The sequence below is a fragment of the Colossoma macropomum genome, unplaced genomic scaffold, assembly GCF_904425465.1.
Source record: "Colossoma macropomum unplaced genomic scaffold, Colossoma_macropomum, whole genome shotgun sequence".
NCBI lineage: Eukaryota > Metazoa > Chordata > Actinopteri > Characiformes > Serrasalmidae > Colossoma > Colossoma macropomum.
The window spans coordinates 1-20,121 of record NW_023494832.1 but is presented as its reverse complement, the minus strand read 5'-3'; the positions used below and the strand labels follow the sequence as shown (position 1 = coordinate 20,121).

Here is a 20,121-nt window from a genome sequence, read left to right as displayed (position 1 = left end):
AGCCAACATTTTATTCTTCATTTTGCCACACAAGAAAGAAAGAACAATGCACTAGTTAGGCTGAACAATTAAAAACGATTTACAGCGGCTGCTAAGCTGAATGCGCTGCCTGCAGTGTCTTCAGTCTGGGGTCACCAGTATTAAAGTGGTCCAGCTCTACAGCTCTTTGTGGATGTGGGACATGGGCACGGGTGGCACCACACCTCCAAAAGTGGTGGGGCAATACATACGGTTTAGCATCTGGCCGAGTGACGAAATGCAATTCAGCTAAAACTGCCTTTAATGTCATGCTAAGAACATGTCTTTATAATCCTATTCAGAGGTGGGTAGGAGCTAGTTGCATTCAACCAAGGTCATGTACTTAAGTAAAATACTGATGGATTTTTACTCTCATTAGTATTTTTCAAATCATATTACTTTTATTTCAACTAAAGTGAGTAAAGGAATCCCAAAAAGAGAAGAACAGAGCTGCATAATCTTTAGCTCTTATGCTGATAAATGCTAGATGTAGTAAGTTCCACTACTCAGTACTTAAGTAGATTTTCTTAAGTACTGTACTTAAGTAGTTGGGTAAGGTACTTTTACTTGTGTATTTATTTTATGCAAGTATCAATACTTTTACAGCTTCAGTAGCTGCAGCCTCGGATAGCAGTATTTGTTAGCTAACATCTCTGAAGAATATAAGGCTGTTTTCATGCCCAGTTTATTCTGTAAAGACCCACCACAGTTTTGTTTTTTTTGTGATGTTGTGTCTTTTTCATTTGGTCCGGATGCTGGACTGTTAGGGCTAAAGTGGACTAAGTTACACTCATGGGTGTTTGTTTATTGATCAGAGGTTTTGTAGGAATTTAAGCACTCGGTTACTCACATTCATCACCATGAAAACAGAGAAACAGAAAATAGAGACACTTATGTGTGTGCCAGTTTCGATGATCGGGTCACTGATGCTTGGCTAAAAAGACGCTCCACAGTCCATGTCCATCTCTTTATTTACAGCAGCTCGCCCGGGACATTGGTTGGACAGAATGCAACCACAATGATGAGAGTATTGCGTCAGTGGGTAGAGGAGGGTCGGACTCAACGAAGTGAGGGGTCTGGACTACATGATGCACAAACAAATGGGAAGACAGACAGCTGGTGTTCATAGCTGTGATGGACCAAACAGCCACATCACAGACCTTAGGAAACAGTTGGGATGCGTTGCATGTCAACAGATAACCATCCACTCTGTTTAAAGCAGTGGAACCTCTACACTCACAGCTCATTGCTTTGGCTATCACTGACCCTCAAACAGTCCTATAGTCCTATAGTTCCTGGATAATCACTGTGTGCCACCTCGTCCCCGGCCTGCGCTTTCACTGATTTGCCCCCCATTGAGCATATCTGGGACACGATTTCATGACTGGTGCGCAAGATTACCAGTGTCTACCAAGCATAAACTTTAGGTACATGTAGAGGCTGCATAGCATTAAATTCCACAAACATGTATCCAGTGTCTCTTTCGCTCCATGCCAGATCATTATTTCTGCCACCTGATACTGATTATTGTGGGTCTAAAGGTGAATCAAACACAGCACAGACAGCAACAATCAAATGAATCCTTATCATGAATCATCAGCAGCATAGACAATGAATACATAAAAATCCATCATACATAAAAAGCCATCATGTGTTCATGATTTATTGCTATTTCTGTTATATTACAATCACGTCCTTAAAATTAACAGTGAATATGGAAGAAAAAAATGACAAAATCAAACTTTCATAGAGCAAAAATCAAAGTAAAAAGGCCTGATTTTTCAGGTCATTAAAAGCTGTTTAAATATATATATCTTTTTTCTGCCTCACTAAAGGACAATGTGGACATGGACAACATTACCACTGCAAGGCTCTCAGGGACCGGATGACTCTGCTTGAAAAAACATTATAGACCAGCATGCTGGTATGCTGGTCAACTAGCATGACCATTCTGAGTGACCAGTATAGGCAATGTATATATTTTTGTATGTTACTTGTCTGGCTCACCTCAGTAGTGGAAAAAAAGAGTGGTGAAGAAAAAGTGTGCAGGTGATGCTCGAAAGGTTTTTTGCTGTTTTTGGTATGTTATTAAAAAAAGGTCTTGGCCTTCTGGGTTTCTGTAGCTCACAGACATCCTCTAACATGACTTTGCCAGCTTTGCAGCACAACTCAAAAAATGCCCATGCAAATTCCACATAGGTTTGGGTGACTGTTTTTACATGGGCCGAAAAGATGGCACTAATGTATACGTGCAGAAAACACCTCCTTGGTTTTTCCAACCAACTTATTTTGAAGCAAAACAGGCAACACAAATATTGAAATGACAGCGTTAGAACCAACAGAAAGCCAATGTTATATGACATCATTACATGAATATTTGTAGTTGCTTTATACATAGAGTTATGAAATAGAGTTATGACTTATACATGGTGCAATATGACGCAAAAATCATAATTACATAAATAACCAAAATGCATGTATTACACCATCACTCAGCACGTTTCTCACAGACAAACCAATGTTTAACAGAGCAGGGCATATCATTCCACCTCTTATTGTCTAATTGAAACTCTGCACAGTCTTCATCACCCTTATTATTTGGTTCTCCATCATCCCAGTACCTGAAACCCAAACACAATCAGGTGCTGGTTAGCAGATTAGCCTTGAAATTTGAGAAATAAGAATTAAAGACAACTAAAGAACTTTGCTGATTCATGCATTTTAAGTCCTATTAAGTCCAAATACTTAGGTTCTCTTCACATTTATGTATTTGCTTTTATCCAGAATAACTTTACAATTTACAAAAGTGTACACCCTTGTAGTGTTAGGAGTCTTGGTATTGTCAGTCTGGTACTTTTTACTGTATAATATGGCCAAGAATTGCCTCCCTTGTCAGGAAGAGGCTGTTTGATTGACATTCAAAATGACCAATCACAGCCTGATTGCTACGCCTTCTGCCGAGGACGCCTCCTCTGCTTGTTCCTGTTCTGCTGCGGGCTCACTTGAGTCCATGGACTGTAATGAAAACTCCCATGATTCAATGGGAGATTACATGACTTCTCTGTCATCACTATCAGCCAATGGATTTCCCTTTCAGCGCTCCACTTCACCAGAGTTTTTACTTTGCACACCTGTTTTCTATTACATGTAATCAGTTCGTCAGTATATAAGCCAGAGCTTTAGTTTAGCAGATTGTGAAGTATCGTCAGCTCCTTTTGTTGCATACTGAGTGGTCTTTTGTCTGAAAAGCCTTTTCTGTGTATGACATGTTTTTTTACTTGTCCTTTCATGTTTTTGCCTTTTTTGACTGTATTGCTGTGTACTGTTTCCTCATTTGGTTTTCGATCCTGGACTGGTTTCTTGTTTTACTCTCGATGTCCCTCCTGTTTCGGTTGTCCTGCTCTCTGTACTGACCCAAGCCTGTTGCAACTACACTCTTTGTAACAATCCCAAACAGTTAAGTAAACTTAAACCTTGTCTTTTTATCTGCACTGGCTTTGTAACACTGATGCTTCGGAGAAGTCTGTAAACTTTGTTTCTTATCCAAATGATGAAAAAACACAACACAGAAATGCGTATACACAGATATGCAGACAGCCAATCAGAGCACAACTGACAAAATCCTGACAGTTGTGTGCAAAACATATATGAGACTGAGATTATGTTGGTGATAATGCTACAACAGCCACTACAAAACTAAACTGACCGTTTGTGCTGTGCCTGAGTGCAAATTTATCAAAAATTATAAGAGATTGAAAGCAAAGCCACCACTAATAATCAAGGGACACTGAACTGTGCAAACTGTGGTTCCTGGCAATTCAAAATCCAAAATATCCAGAGGATCCACAGAAAAAGGTTGCATTTCTGTATGTGTCATATAACGTAGAAAGCTGACCAGATATTCTTCTTCAGGAATTCTATGGGGCAGCTAATTTGAAATTCTAACTACAGCTAATACAGAATGTAGACCAGAGACCAGAACCATGTTTCTTCTGCACTATAAACTATTTGTAAATACCGAAACTGTTGTTTGTGCTTTTGCATATTTCTGTTTACACTGTCACGTTATATGTAGGCTCAACCTCAGATGCTCCACCTACACATAGACTGAGAGTCTGGTGTCTATTGTAATCTAAGTTGTGTTCATAGGGAGTCTCCTCTGTTGACAGTTGTCACAGTGTGTAGAGTTACATCACACAAACAATCAGTATATTTCTGTATATTGTTAGTCAGTGTAGTGTCTCAGTGCATTGTGGGTGTCTTTTTGCCAGTGCTCAAAAATTCTGAAAATTGGCCACCTGGTGTATCAGCCAACCGGTACTACACACAACAATAAATTACACATTGAGTGATGAGCCAAAACATTATCATCACTCACAGATGAAGTGAATAATGATTATCTTACACATCAAGGTCTGCTACATTACAGATGGTAAATGAACAGTCGTTTCGCTCATTGCGTGATGATCTCAGCGACGCTGACAAGGGCCAAACACAGAGCATTTTACTTTAAATCAATTAGAATGATTTTGTTTGAATGCATTGTACACATTTATGTAGAAAGTTTGAAAAATCATGGAATTCTCCCTTTTACAGTTAATGTACATTAATGTGATATGATTTACTCCAAAGTAATTATGGACCGATATTATTGTGTTATCTGTTCATCATGAACTGTTCATACAATGAAAACAGTTGCTGGAGTTAAAAAAAACAGAGAGAAAGAAAGAATACGTAGTAAAATAAAAACATTTTTGTCTCAGATGTGACAAAAGCATATTTGGATTTTAAATATAAAGGAGCAGATAATAGGGACAAAAAAATACTGACCTATAGGCTCAATGAAACAATGAAAATAAGTTAATGTTAATGGCCTGTCAACCTCCTCATCCCTTTCTTGTCTTTCAGCTCTTGATGAAGCTAAAGTCAGCTTCTTGCAGTAATTAGCATAATGTCTCTGTCGCACTATTTAAGGTGGAATGGGATAATTCGAACAAGAAGGTGGTGAAAGTCCTTATCAGAAAATGCTGCCATTATTAAAATAATAATTAGGATATCCTGATAGCCTAAATCAGATTATCAGAGGTAAGCAGTAATATTAAGATGAGACTGTACTGAATTAGCCTGAGTGTTAGTAACGTTAAGCTTGTAGAGCTGGGCAAAGTAAGCTATGAACAGAACGGAAAGATGTATCATATTTCAGTGAGCATCAGGACAGATAACAGCATTGTAACCTACATGACTTAAAAGGGAAAACCTGCTTCTTTTGTTCTGACCTCTTTTTATCTGCCCTCATTCTGTACATGGAAATACACACCACATTGGCAAAGTGTGCTAGTTTGTGCTTTTTTAAGGAGGCTGCCAGTCTAAAGATGTCAGTTCAGTGCACAGTAGCATTAGCTTATATGTAGTAATATTCAGATTTGAACTTTTTAGGATCCTCATTGGATCCAGTGATTCTTCCAGAGAAGAATGTTCACAGAACAAAATAAATCAGCTTTGGAACATTTTTCATTACCACAGGATGGTCATCAAAAATGTTCCCAGAGTTCCTCATGTAAGCATGAGAGCCTGGCGCCAACTACAGGATGACGACACAACTTCAGAGGTCAATGTTCTGGGGATTCTATACTGACACCCAGTGGCGTGGGTGATACAAAGCTTCTATACTGCTCCCCTATGTTGTGGAGAGGCAGTCGCTCTCTCCTCATTTGACAGCAGAACGACAGTCTGTGTTATCAATGTCACCCAAAAGATGTGGGAGTTAAGTTAATGGGAACTACAAAAAAATGCTTTTTTCAATTCTGTGTAGTCAATAACTGACACAGCTGTCATAATCAATTTAACCAATATCTGTTCATATAACACACAACAGCTACCAAACGCATCGAGCAGCGCTATGTAATGTTTATTTGATATCAAGTTTCAAACGTAAATCGTTTTCTACCTTTGCTATCACTCACAGTTGAAACTGACCTGACTGAGAAAGTGACAGCAGGTCAGCTTATTATTTACTCTTCCTGATTTGGACCAAACACTTTCACATCAATACTAAATGCTGCCGAGTGGAAACTAGAGTCATATGGACAACTTCTATTTGTAGATCCATAAAAGCTTTTGCTCGGGTATACAGCAGGAATTCTATTAGCGTGTATTCTAGCACCAAAATACTGCTATACTTTGATGCATATTTATACTTTTTAAAGATTAAAGCATGTAACTTTTTGGGCATATCGACACTGCAGGTAAACATTCTACTTCACTCTAAAATCCTCTGTTCTGTACCCTCATTCTGGTCTTTTACCGACTCTTAGTTTTCTTGTTTTGTTTCTTTTTCCATTTTTCACATGGTGTAACTTTACTTGCTGCCGAGTCCCCATCATTTCTGTTTGTAAAGAGTAGCGATGATCATCAATGGTCAATTTTTCCATTCAAAATTTAGAAACACACAGCTCACCTGTCACCAGTTACTGCACTGAATAAACTTTTGGTCTTTTTGCATGATCTAAACATTGCATTGCCCATGTGAGGACCCACGGCTCATTATGATAAAATGGTTTTATATAAGCCTTTAAAGTAATTATTCATCTCACGTGAGTCTGTCATGAAAAAAACTTACCAAAGACGATGACAATGATATTTTTTGCTTGTGAACATCACTTATTGCTCCTTTAAGACTGCTTGAAGCCAAAAAAGGCCTGTCCAATAGGAGAAGAGCTAAGGAACATTCCTATTGGTCAGTCCTCAACTTTTGGTTAAAGCTATACTGCTTTGAGAAAAATCCCCTGGACGCTTGCCCAGAGGCTCATAATGATGGTAACAAGGAACAGTGTTTGCATGTAGTGAGCACAGAAAATTCTAATTTAAATATTTTCTTCACCAGATGTGAGTAACACTCGTTTACATGTATATTCTCAGTCTTACTCAGTGGTCAGTGCTGAGCCGTCCACCCATCTCCATGAGCCCTCTGTGTCTCTGTCAGTCAGACCAATCCAAAACTATGGGCTTTTCCTTATGTCTAAAATACTGGCAAGGAAATCCTGTGAAAGTAGGAGCAGCATTACAGGTAAATTTACAAAAAAAAGGTCATTCAGATTTGGTGTGATTTGGTGTAAAATGGTTCATTTTAGAGAAACTTACCAACTCAAATTTCTTTACAGTGGTGGTGATAGGAACCAGGGGTCACAAATAGTGATAAATAGTAAAATAGTGGTAAATCTGAAAGTAGTGGTCGGCACAGTTGCATGCACTCAAATCTGACTGTAAAATGAGCATAAGCAAATTTCACAAATGTTTTGTGCAGGAGCAAATCTAAAGTTATCTATCAGTACACAATCATTATGGCCTGCAGCTACATATCCAAAGCAACATTTCAGAGCAGGGAAACACATCATTGCTTTCCGGGCAATAACACAACAGGCTCCCAAGTGGCACAACCGTCTAAGCGTTGGCCCTATCATCAGGAGATCACGAGTTCGATCCCTGGTGATGCTACAGCCATCCGTAGCCGGGAGTCCAAGGGAGCACAATTGGCCTCGCTCTCTCTGGGTGGGTAGGATGGCCCTCCCTTCTCCCCCATCACTCAATGTGATGCTAGTCAGCGCAGATGTCTGTTAGCTGACTGGCGGTTGGCGCTTTTCTCAGAGCGCGTTCAGCTGTCCAATGATGTTGAGTGAGCAGCAGTTCGAAAAGAAGCGGTGGCTGGTTTCGCAGGTCTCGGAGGAAGCCTGTGTTAGCCTTCACCCTCCTGATAGTATTGTGTGATTGGGGGAGTCCTAAGTAGCAAGCGGAATTGGAAACGACAGAATTGGAGAGAAAATCGAAAAATAATTAAAGGTGAAGGCAGCTGATGATAGAGCCAACCATCTAAGCGTTGGCTCTATCATCAGGAGATCGTGAGTTCGATCCCTGGTGATGCTACAGCCATCCATAGCAGATTGAAGGAGCAGTTTTATTCCTTTCCAGACTGAATGATGTTGAAATCCTCTGGCTGGTGTGTCCCAAATGTTTATTCTCTAATTTCTGCTGTAATGGCAGGGTACCAAATTTAACTTTTATTACATCTTCGACATGACTCATTATATTGCCCTGCCTTAATGACTGGCTACCACAGCTGATGAGGAACAATGGCTAGCTGCGTAGCAACGCCATGCTGTGAACGTTTGCTAAACGTCTGGGCGAATGTAAATTTATTATTTTTTATTGAATGCTCTCAGCATGGGGCCAGCGTGATCGTGTCCCACAGCTGGTTATTGAAAGCGCATTGAACGTGCGCAGTGTTTTTTAACTGCTAACTTGGTTAGACAAAATCTGAGGAGCTGGCCCTATGCGCATCAAATGTAGACTACTAGGAGACATAGGTAGCCCACAGGCATTTAAACAACAGATACAGGAAGATATTTGGAATGTATCGGACAGCCCTACCACACAGGCCCCTAATACAGAGACGCCACTGCTTATTACACGTAAATAAACAATACAAACCACAACTAGTGCAGAAGCATCTCATACACTGCAATAATACAGTTTAAATGTTATTTTAGGAACATAATTTGTCCACAAAATCACATCATTCTACTGTCTTTTATTCTTTCCAGTGTCCATAATTTTAACTCTATAAAGTTTGGTGTGTAGGGGGACCCTGCCTACAAGAACAGTCGCCGCCTCACAAGCTGACAGCTGAATGCTATCATTCGTTATTTATTATTAATTTATTATTAGCTCCTACTGAAAAATCTGCATGAATTAGGTCGTGCTACATGTAAATGAGGTGCTGGAAGGCTGGCAGATTCATCATTTGTGCTCAAATCTCCACTTGTTTCCACATCAGACAAAAGTTTCATGAATCACTCTGGCAGTAATCCTGTTTTTCAGTTTACAATGGATTTTACAACTGAATTCAATTTACACATGTACATTTTCTACTACTAAAATTTGTTAGTTAAAATGCAATATTTACTAGTGGAAATGTGCAAACCGAATTTCTGATATCAAGAATTAAATATTTACTAGTTGAAAATTAATTTTCATCTGTGTAAATGTAATTTGTAGAACTAGAAAAATAAGAAGGAAAAGCTAGTGTGTCATAGTGATTAGAATTTCAGCAGGACTATTTAATTTTTATTGTGTGGGTAAAGAAAATATGTGTTAAACTTTAATTCATGTCTACATGAATTGGAGAAGACTTGAATTCTCAAACACGAAACATGAAACAGTTTACTATAATTGGCTCTATGCTGGGGCCTGTTCTCTTTTCACTTTACATTCACTCACTTTGTGATGTAATATTCTTTCATGGCTTCTCCTACCACTGCTATGGTAATAACACTCATCTAATCCTTTCCTTTCCACCTTCTGACACTTCTTCAGTTCACCACTTGAAGCTGAAATCTAGTAAAACTGAGTTGCTATTCCTGTATCCCTGCAATTACAGGCCCTCACCATGATCTTGAAATCTCATTAGAGAACTCCTTGGTCGTTCCATCTGAAGATGCAGTCTTGGTGTGATTCTGAATGGCCAGTTATCGTTCTCAGCTTATGTTGCAAAACTGACTCGGTCATGCAAGTTTCTCCTCTACAACATCCAGAGGATTCAACCCTTTCTCTTTCGGAAGGCATACGAGGTGTTTGTTCAGTCTCTTATCATCTTGAGACTTGACTACTGCAGCTCATTTCTAGCTGGTTTTCCTATGTTCCACATCTTTCTTTTTCTCCATCTCTTACCTGTTCTAGTCTGCTGTTCATGATCACCAGGTCAGCATCTCTCTGCCTGCAGTACCGTCTGCTTTCATCCCAGTTCTTATTCTCACAAGCAATGTAGTAAAGACTGGACCTGAAGTACAACCATCCCAACTCAGTGTGCTCATCTGTTAGAACAGAAAATTAAGAGACACTTCCAACCTTGCTCCATGCATTTGTCTAAGCAATGAATTTACAATACTCATTGATTTGACAGACATATAACCATCATGAAATTATGAGCATGCGCCCACTGCACATTTCATTACATTATTTCATATTGATTCATATTGCATAGCTTTTTTTAACCTACCTTTTAAATAAAGATATTCGCTTGGGCACTTATGAGATTTTATAGCTTATATTAGCAGCAAAATAATGGTCCCATACAGAAATCTGAATGGGACCATTATGGGACCATTACATACCATCTATATGGCAGTATGTGGGTTTCAATTGTATGGCATATATTGTCATAGGTGGAATTCCCTTATATTCAACTCATTTTATGTCACATATTGACATATTTGTTACATATTTGGCCGCTTATTTGAAATGGGCAATTTTTAAATATGGGACATATATTTACTTGCAGAGCAGCCACGTGCACAGCCTAACAAGAGGCGCCAAGTTGTTGTGGGTTTAAAACGTGTTGCTTATATTATTCTATGTCAGGTTAAGAGGTTATGTTTGTGTGGGTTTATTGTCTGCCATGGAGACCGTAAGGCTAGAAGTGACCTGCCTGATATCTTGGCCGTTTCAGCCAGCGCTGAGCAGCGGTTCTCCCCTGCTGCTGCTGTCCAATACAGAGCATTTGCATAAAGTGCTGTTTCCTGCTACTTATTTTCTGCCTATGCCACATTATTCATATGTGAAAAGCATATACTACTCATATATCCTGGCTTCATGTTATATAAAATATAAAATTAATGCATCCTCTTTGTTTCTTCCACATACGTCCTATTGAAGTGAACACTAATATACTAGCTACATAACTAAACTCTAAATACATGCACATTATAAGCTATGTAGTAAAAGGATTAAAATGGAATAAATATACATATATTTTGAAATATATGCCTTTATGATACATGTGCATATATGCCCATATATCAGATTTCCATATGGGGTGGTTTACTTTTTCTTTCATACATATTTAAGCTAAAACTAGGGCATTTGAAGCTTGTAAGACATTCAAATAATATATTCTTTACTGTGTATGTGATAGCGAATGCTTCAGTAGTATGTATTGTAAAACTTTAAATTTCTGAATATTGGTATTGAAGACTGTTACTTTGCAGCCAAGCTGGTCAGACTACACTGTAAAAAGTGAAACAGAGCAAAAGTTGATTAGAATTGATGTCAAATGTTGCTTCACAATGTTTTAAAGTATTTATTTGATCTAAATAAAACCATTTGAATTGCTTGTTGCCACTTTGATTTTTTTTCCCTTTTTCGTTATAGTTGTACTGAAGACCTGGGGCCAGATTTACTAAAACTTTCTTAAGAAAAAACTTGTGAAGGTTCTTAAGACTGACACTAAAAAGTTTATAAGAATGTTCTTAAATGCAATTCTCGAAAAAATGTACAAAGTTCTCATATATTCTCTTGAGATAATCTTAATTATTTTCTTAAGATTTTTGTAAGAAAATCTTCATTGTTTTCTTATGTAGGCTATGTTGCATTTTATCACATACCATAAATGACGCAAGATACATTGTGAATTTGTATTAACTGTTATTTTCATTATTAGGTTAATCAGCTCAGAGAACAGCAAAACAGGGGAAAAACATTAAACCAAGATTTAAAAAAAATGTACCAAACAAAAAGAGGTAATGGTGTATAAAAATACAATAACTGTGGGGTGACAGCAAAAAGCAAGTTGTGACACTAGCAAAAATGTAAACAGTGATTAGGTAAACAGATGAGGAATCAAAGGTCACAGCCATTCATTGTTGGTTTCTGCCTTGCTATTTATGCACAGAGATTCCTCTGAGATCTTTTAATAAGGTTATATAATGTATATATAATGAAATCCCTGAATTCCTTACAATTGTGTTGAGAAACATTCTGTTGGACTATTTGTGTAGGTTTTCTCAAAAGTGGCAACTGAGCCTTTCGTGAATACTCTATTTATATCCAATCATGACAGTGTGACCTGTAACCTATTCACCTGTTTACCTGTGAAAAGTTTCAAAAGTTTCCTATCCCAACTTTTTTGGAATGTGTTGCAGGCATCAAGTTTGGATTTAGCCAAAAATCAAAAAAGTTGCTGAAGGTCAAATATTACATATATTTTTTGTGTTGTTTTCAGAATTGGGATTGTATATTAAGCCCTGCTCTGTTTCTGTTATTGTTAGCCTGGTAAGTTTGTCTAGTAAGACTGGAGTTTACTTGCTGAGCGAGGGCTTATTGATGCTTATAATATATAAAATTATATAATATAAAATAAACCAAGCATGAGCATAATAAAAGGCATTTGATGATGTTTCTATATATCGTATTTACATCTGATGCAGTTCGGGCAGGCCTACACCAGAAAATTAATCCATTCACATAAAAAGTAACAAATTGTGTAAAAGTAACCGCCTGCAGCCAGACATCTCTGTTTCTTCCACTTTGAGTCTCATTTTTTTTCAAATCATAAGAGTCAAATCAAAGTCAAAGACTGAGCCATTGCTGATCAAGTCTAAGTTGAGTCTTCTTTGATGTGATGTAAAGTCATCAAATTCATGACTCAAGTCTCACTCAAGTCAAAGTCAAATGACTCAAGTCCCCACCTATGTAAAGCAATGTAATTATTTCTGCTGTCTACAAAATGTACACATGAAGAAGTAAACTCGTAGTTATCTTTCTGAATTTGCTAAAAATAATATCTCTGTAGTGCTTGTGGTTAGGCTGACTGAGCTGAACCTTTACACTTTACCAGCTGCTCATCTTTATTCTCATGTTTAAGCACCCAAAGAGGCTGTATCAGCATATAAACCTCAAAGCATGCACTTTAGATGTTTAACATCCTGTCCACAGAGCCGTTCCTGGGACAGCTGTGAATTTTTTTCTGTCACTTAAATGAGTTTTCAAGTATTTACTCACGTAAGTAATTCAGCTTCTGCTGAAGTCTGTTTTTCTCCGTCTGCAAAAGGTCCATTTGGTTTCTCATGGTGTCGTAGCTGCTCTGTAATTGTCCCTTTTCATTTGCTATTTGCAGAATTTTAACCTGTAGCTCTTGTTTTTCAGTGATTAGGTTGGTGTAACTGGTCTGTAACTGGTCTCTCTCTTTAATCAGGTTGGTGTAACTGGTCTGTAACCGGTCTCTCTCTTTAATCAGGTTGGTGTAACTGGTCTGTAAACGGTCTCTGTCTATGATTAGGTTGTTATAACTGGTCTGTAACCGGTCTCTCTCTGTGATTAGGTTGTTGTAACTTGTCTGCAACTGATCTCTATCCGTGGTTAGGTTGTTGTATCTAGTCTGTAACTGGTCTCTCTCTCTGATTAGGGCACTGAAATTGGTGTGTAAATTTTCTCTCTCTGTGATTAGGTTGTTGTAACTTGTCTGCAACTGATCTCTATCCGTGGTTAGGTTGTTGTATCTAGTCTGTAACTGGTCTCTCTCTCTGATTAGGGCACTGAAATTGGTGTGTAAATTTTCTCTCTCTGTGATTAGGTTGTTGTAACTTGTCTGTAACTGATCTCTATCTGTGGTTAGCTTGTTGTATCTGGTCTGTAACTGGTCTCTCTCTCTGATTATGGCATTGAAATTGGTCTGTAACTTGTCTCTCTCTGTGATTAGGTTGTTGTAACTTGTCTGTAACTGATCTCTATCTGTGATTAGCTTGTTGTATCTGGTCTGTAACTGGTCTCTCTCTGTGATTAGGACATTGAAATTGGTGTGTAACTTGTCTCTCTCTGTGATTAGGTTGTATCTGGTCTGTAACTGGTCTCTCTCTATGATTAGGTTGGTGAAACTGGTCTGTAACTGGTCTCTGTCTATAATCAGCTTGTTGTAACTGGTGTTTAACTGGTCTCTTTCTGTAATTAGGTTGGTGTAACTGGTTTGTAATTGGTCTCTTTCTGTAATCAAGTTGGTGTATCTGGTCTGTAACTGCTCTCTCTCTATAATTCGGTTGTTGTAACTGGTCTGTAACTGGTCTCTTTCCATAATCAGATTGTTGTAACTGGAGTTTAACTGGTCTTTTTCTGTAACTAGGTTGGTGTAACTGGTCTGTAATTGGTCTCTTTCTCTAATCAGGTTGGTGTAGCTGGTCTGTAACTGGTCTCTCTCTATAGTCTTAAGTGTAATGACAACCAGAAGGACAACACACAGCAGCCCAAGACACACTGTAGCCACTCTGTAGTATCTGCTCCTTTCAGTGTTGTTTCCTGAAGCTAGAAAGAAATTCATTAAATTACAAGACTTTTCAAATGTAGCAGCTGTTCAGACAACATGGATTTCATAACAAAACTTCAGCGCCTGTTTATGTGAGTTGTAGATATTGATATAACACCATATTCATTCAAAAGGAAACAAATGCAGTCTTTGGTGTTTTCTATTGTTCCTGTTTTTTTACTGTTCACAAGAGAGGCCCAGGCCACAAACTAATGGTGTGTATGGCCTAACAGACAAAGACAAAAGAGGAGATGTGTGCAATTTCAAATAATGTGAGGAACAGCACATTACCAAAATTAGAAAAGAGTATTTCCAAAAGAATTGTAAACCAAACATTTTGGTCCCATTGAAGTATCAGCACTGCTATGATGTTTTAGCAGCCAGCCTACACTGAAGCAGCCAGCCAATACAGGACCTCCTGAATACCAGGGAGTATTTAGCACACTGCTAACAACAAGGCATCAAATAGGTCAGTCAAGACAGCAGTTGATGACAGAAACATTGTGAGAGCTGTGACGACAAAACCAAAAACTACAGTCAGAGACCATCAACAACCGCCACTGGCAGGGGTGAAGATATCTCAATACATCATTTAAAGAAGACTTCGAGAGGAGAAATATAAAGGCCGTACCACAAAATTCAAACCACTTATCAGCAGTAAGAATCAGAAAGCCAGATTGGAGGTCACAAATAAATACAGAGATGAGCCACAAAACATCAGGAACAATTTTATGAACTGATAAAACCATTCTTTACATTCTATAATGTATAAGTGACAGAAAGGCCGAAGCGTGGAGTGAGAAAAGAACTGCTCATGATCCAAAACATACAAGTGAATCGGTCTAGCATGGTGGAGGTAGTGTCATGGCTTGGACTGGCAAGGCTGCTTCTGGAACATCCTCACTCATCTTTGTTGATGATGAAACTCATGATGGTAGCAACAGGTTGAATTCGGAGGTCTACAGAAACATCCTGTCTGCCAATTTACAGAGAAATGCATCCAATCGAGAGTAACTACATTATGCAGCAAGACAATGACCCAAAACACTGCCAACACAACAAAGGGCTTCAGAAAAAAATGTAGTGATGTACAAGCAAATGTTAAAATTAATTTATTTTAAGATTTTTTGTTCAAATACATTTGCTCACCTAAAAATTGGGTGATCTGTCACCAATTTTGCCATGTTCTAAGCTGTTTAACATACCTAAATGTAAATATCAGGAAATAAAAGCTGAATTTCTGATCATCCCATATTAATCTTCATTTCAAAATGTATAGCAAAAACAAAAGCACTGGCCTTGTTGTTCCAGTACTTTCAGAGGAAATGGTGTTTAATCTTTGTAGTCAAACATGCAGCTATGATGTGCTGTTTAAGTATTGATCTGTATCCACGATGTGCTCAGAGAGCCATATTGGAAAATATATTGTAAGATAATTTATTATGATAAGGATATTGTCATATTGCCCAGCCCTAAGAATAGATTAGACTGCATTTGTATCATCTGCTGCATACAATACATAATTAAATGCATTTCATAAGGATTAGTAGAAAGTAAGGGTATTTCTGCTTAATTCAAAATGACTGAATTTTTGTGTTCTGTAAAATAATACTTTTCTCTAAATGTTCTAGAAGTATTCATAAGAACAATCTGATGAGTGTGCATGTATGTGCTGTTGTGGGGACCAGATACCATGCAATCAGTGTTGGAGTTAACATATTCCAAACAACCCCCACACTCAGCTGGCATATTAAGTACCCTTTATTCACGGTAACAGTTACTTATTAGCTTGCTCCACATCAAATAAGCAGTGGTAACACTTTACATTAAGGGTCGCTAATCAATCATTAAATATATAATAATCAGCTATTAGTTTCCCATTATTCAGTTATTAGTTAACTCTTCATTAAGCATTAGCTATTACTTAGTAATAGATTAAGCACTTATCAATTAGTAATTAAGTACACTGTTAGTTGATAAGTTAGTTTGTCGTTAGTTTGTGGCTTACTTACTCGTTATATGTGTGCTAATTGCTGCTTATTACATTGTTAATTAACTAATAAGTATTTTTCTTCATATAAAGAAGTAACGTGATAACTTACTAGCACTTATGTGTTAATCCCACTAATTATCTGTTAATTAACTTTCCATCACCTCCGTATATTCAGTTGCTTCACTTTTCTCACTTTGGTTCTTGTTCATTAAAGATGCTTATGGTCACATCTGACCGTAAGATGAGCGCACGCAAATTCACTGACGGTTTTGTTATTCATCACATTCATCTTGGCATATCTGTACTCATATCTGGTAGGAGTGCATGTAAATGTGGGCATAAATGCTGGATATGTGGCTAATTAACCAAAACTATTATCAACATAATCTGTAATTGCAAAAATAAGAATAGAAAATTTCAATAATAGTGATTTGTGTGCATGACAGTCCAGTACAAAAGTGGATGTTCTTACTTTACATGCACATTGATATAAACAAGTGCTGCAACTATTTCATGTTCCATTTAAAGACACATTACACTGTGCTTTTGTTTCATACTACTGACTCACAAACACAGCTTCGGTCATACACTGCAATAATACAGCGTTTATTTTAGGGAATTAATTACACTAAACAATCACTCTACTATGTTAACAACACTGAGTATTTTGTTTTATTTCACATTTTATTTTTTCCAGTTGTTTTCATTTTAATACTATTAAGTTTGGTCAGCGGGGGAGGAGAGCACTCACTGCTGGACATCAAACTCCACCCACCAGCACGGCCATTAGCTTTCATGCCAAACACTGCCGTTTTATTGGCTGGCTACTGAAACATCTGCATGAATTAGGGTGTGCTTCATGTAAATGATATGTAAATGAGGTGCTCGTCGGCTGGTTTCATGCACTGAAGCGGATTTATCATTTATGCTCAAATCTCCACTTTTTCCACATCGTACAAAATTGTTATGAATCAGACGCAGAGCAGTTCAAACCTTATAAAAGGCAAAAAAAAGGTGTAACTTTTTTACGCGACTTTGATGATTAATGGGCCCTTTTCACAAGATTCGTGATTACTTCCGGTTTAAGCATTAGCAGGGTAAAACTCACTTCCTCTCCATACAGCTACTGCAGACGCGATGTCAAAATGTTTAGTAGTGAACTGTAACGCTCAAACACTGAGCTACAACAGCTGTACTGTAGCGATCAGACTCTGAGCTACAACAGCTGTACTGTAGCGATCAGACTCTGAGCTCCAGCAGCCGTATTTTAGTTTTCCTGCTCAGCTGTGACAGTGAGAGTGAGAAGTGGACGGAAGCTCTGATTTAACTGTTAACAGAGCTGAGATGCTGTGTGTTGTTTTTACTGCAGTTCTGCTTCACATCAGGCCGTCTCTGTGTTTTTGTACAACACGCCAGCGATTCGGTAATCTTCTGTTTTCAAGAGAAAGAAGAGCTTTTATATGTAGCATGAATGTTATAGACTCTGTTTATATTAAGCTAGCTATACTGGCTAGAAGCTACTGCTAACCAGACTAGCCCGGCTAACATGAAGCAGCTTTTTCAGATGTTTTTTTTCAGCTAGGAGTCTCGTTTTTGACTGAGCAGTGAAAGGTGGATGTTTTCTGAAGTGCTGCTTCAAAAATTGCCATGAAACTATAAGAATAATGCGGTTTGGTAGATCGCTAACATAGCTAGCGTTAGAGCTAACTTAGCTTTAAAGTGTGCTGCTCATGAAGCTGGTGCTCAAACTGCTAACGGTAGGCTAGCTAATTAGCGACTGTAGCCTGCTAGCCTACCGTAAGCTAATACAGTTTAAACGAGGTCTGTAAAATAGACTTTACATATAAAAGTTTTTGTTTGTGTTTATGTCAGAAGTCGCTGCCATCCTGTAGCTAAATGTGTCACAGAACCTGCTCCACGTTAGCCGACTGGTGGCAGCAGCTGATGAAAGCTAACTAGCTTCCTTATTTTGGGAACACAGCTACAGGTAGAAATGGCTTCTAGCGTTGCTAGCTAGCTACAGCTAAACAACGTCTACCAAATTCATACTACACAGAAGAACTTTAATTTCTTTTAAAAACAAAAATATTACAGAAATCGCTGGCATGCTGTACAACTACAGAGACACTGTTTGATGTGAGCAGCTGCAGCAGCAGTAAGCAGGGCTACACCACACAGCATTTTAGCTGTGTTTACAGTTAAATCAGTGCTTCCATTCACTTCCTATTGTCATGATAGTGCACGAAAACTAACATATGTCTGTTGTAGCTCAGTATTTGAGCATTATAGTTCACTGCTAATGCTTAATCCGGACGTAATCGCGACTCTGTGAAAAGGGCCCATAGCCATTAGATCTTTACATTTCACTTAATCAACCATTCATTGCTTCTTAAATTCCTCTTACTTAACCATTAATTACTGCTTTTGTGTCCCTCCAAGTAAAGTGACAACACAAAAGCAGTAATTAATGATTAAGTAAGAGGAATTTAAGAAGCAATGAATGGTTGATTAAGTGAAATGTAAAGATCTAATGGCTATGGGCCCTTTTCACAGAGTCGCGATTACGTCCGGATTAAGCATTAGCAGTGAACTATAATGCTCAAATACTGAGCTACAACAGACATATGTTAGTTTTCGTGCACTATCATGACAAAATGGCCATTAGATCTTTATATTTTGACCATTAATTACTTCTTAAATTCCTCTTACTTAACCATTAATTACTGATTTTGTGTTGTCACTTTACTTGGAGGGACACAAAAGCAGTAATTAATGGTTAAGTAAGAGGAATTTAAGAAGTAATTAATGATTAAGTAAGAGGAATTTAAGAAGCACTGAATGGTTGATTAAGTGGAATTTAAGAAGTAATTAATGGTCAAAATGTAAAGATCTAATGGCCATTAATCATCAAAGTTACGTAAAAAAAGAACACCTTTTTTTTTGCCTTTTATAAGGTATGAACTGCTCTGCGTCTGATTCATAACAATTTTGTACGATGTGGAAACAAGTGGAGATTTGAGCATAAATGACAAATCAGCTTCAGTGCATGAAACCAGCCTACCAACACCTCCTTTGGCATGAAAGCTAATGGCCGTGCTGGTGGGTGGAGTTTGATGTCCAGCAGTGAGTGCTCTCCTCCCCCGCTGACCAAACTTAATAGTATTAAAATGAAAACAACTGGAAAAAATAAAATGTGAAATAAAACAAAATACTCAGTGTTGTTAACATAGTAGAGTGATTGTTTAGTGTAATTAATTCCCTAAAATAAACGCTGTATTATTGCAGTGTATGGCCGAAGCTGTGTTTGTGAGTCAGTAGTATGAAACAAAAGCACAGTGTACTGTGTCTTTAAATGGAACATGAAATAGTTGCAGCACTTGTTTATATCAATGTGCATGTAAAGTAAGAACATCCACTTTTGTACTGGACTGTCATGCACACAAATCAGTATTATTGAAATTTTCTATTCTTATTTTTGCAATTACAGATTATGTTGATAATAGTTTTGGTTAATTAGCCACATATCCAGCATTTATGCCCACATTTACATGCACTCCTACCAGATATGAGTACAGATATGCCAAGATGAACGTGATGAATAACAAAACCGTCAGTGAATTTGTGTGCGCTCATCTTACGGTCAGATGTGACCATAAGCATCTTTAATGAACAAGAACCAAAGTGAGAAAAGTGAAGCAACTGAATATACGGAGGTGATGGAAAGTTAATTAACAGATAATTAGTGGGATTAACACATAAGTGCTAGTAAGTTATCACGTTACTTCTTTATATGAAGAAAAATACTTATTAGTTAATTAACAATGTAATAAGCAGCAATTAGCACACATATAATGAGTAAGCAAGCCACAAACTAACGACAAACTAACTTATCAACTAACAGTGTACTTAATTACTAATTGATAAGTGCTTAATCATTACTAAGTAATAGCTAATGCTTAATGAAGAGTTAACTAATAACTGAATA

General features: G+C 37.8%; 1 protein-coding gene across 1 annotated transcript; it reads right to left on the bottom strand.

Annotated features, from left to right (window-relative positions):
• Nucleotides 1–2,058: 2,058 nt before the first annotated feature.
• Nucleotides 2,059–13,915, bottom strand: LOC118800272 (C-type lectin domain family 4 member M-like). Its single transcript, XM_036560482.1, has 5 exons — nt 12,850–13,915; nt 9,717–9,884; nt 8,443–8,453; nt 6,943–7,016; nt 2,059–2,639 (listed from the first exon to the last, which is right to left on the bottom strand). The coding sequence occupies exons 1-5, from the start codon at nt 13,913–13,915 to the stop codon at nt 2,507–2,509; spliced, it is 1,452 nt and encodes a 483-aa protein (XP_036416375.1). The 3' UTR covers nt 2,059–2,506.
• Between the last annotated feature and the right edge of the window lie 6,206 nt (nt 13,916–20,121).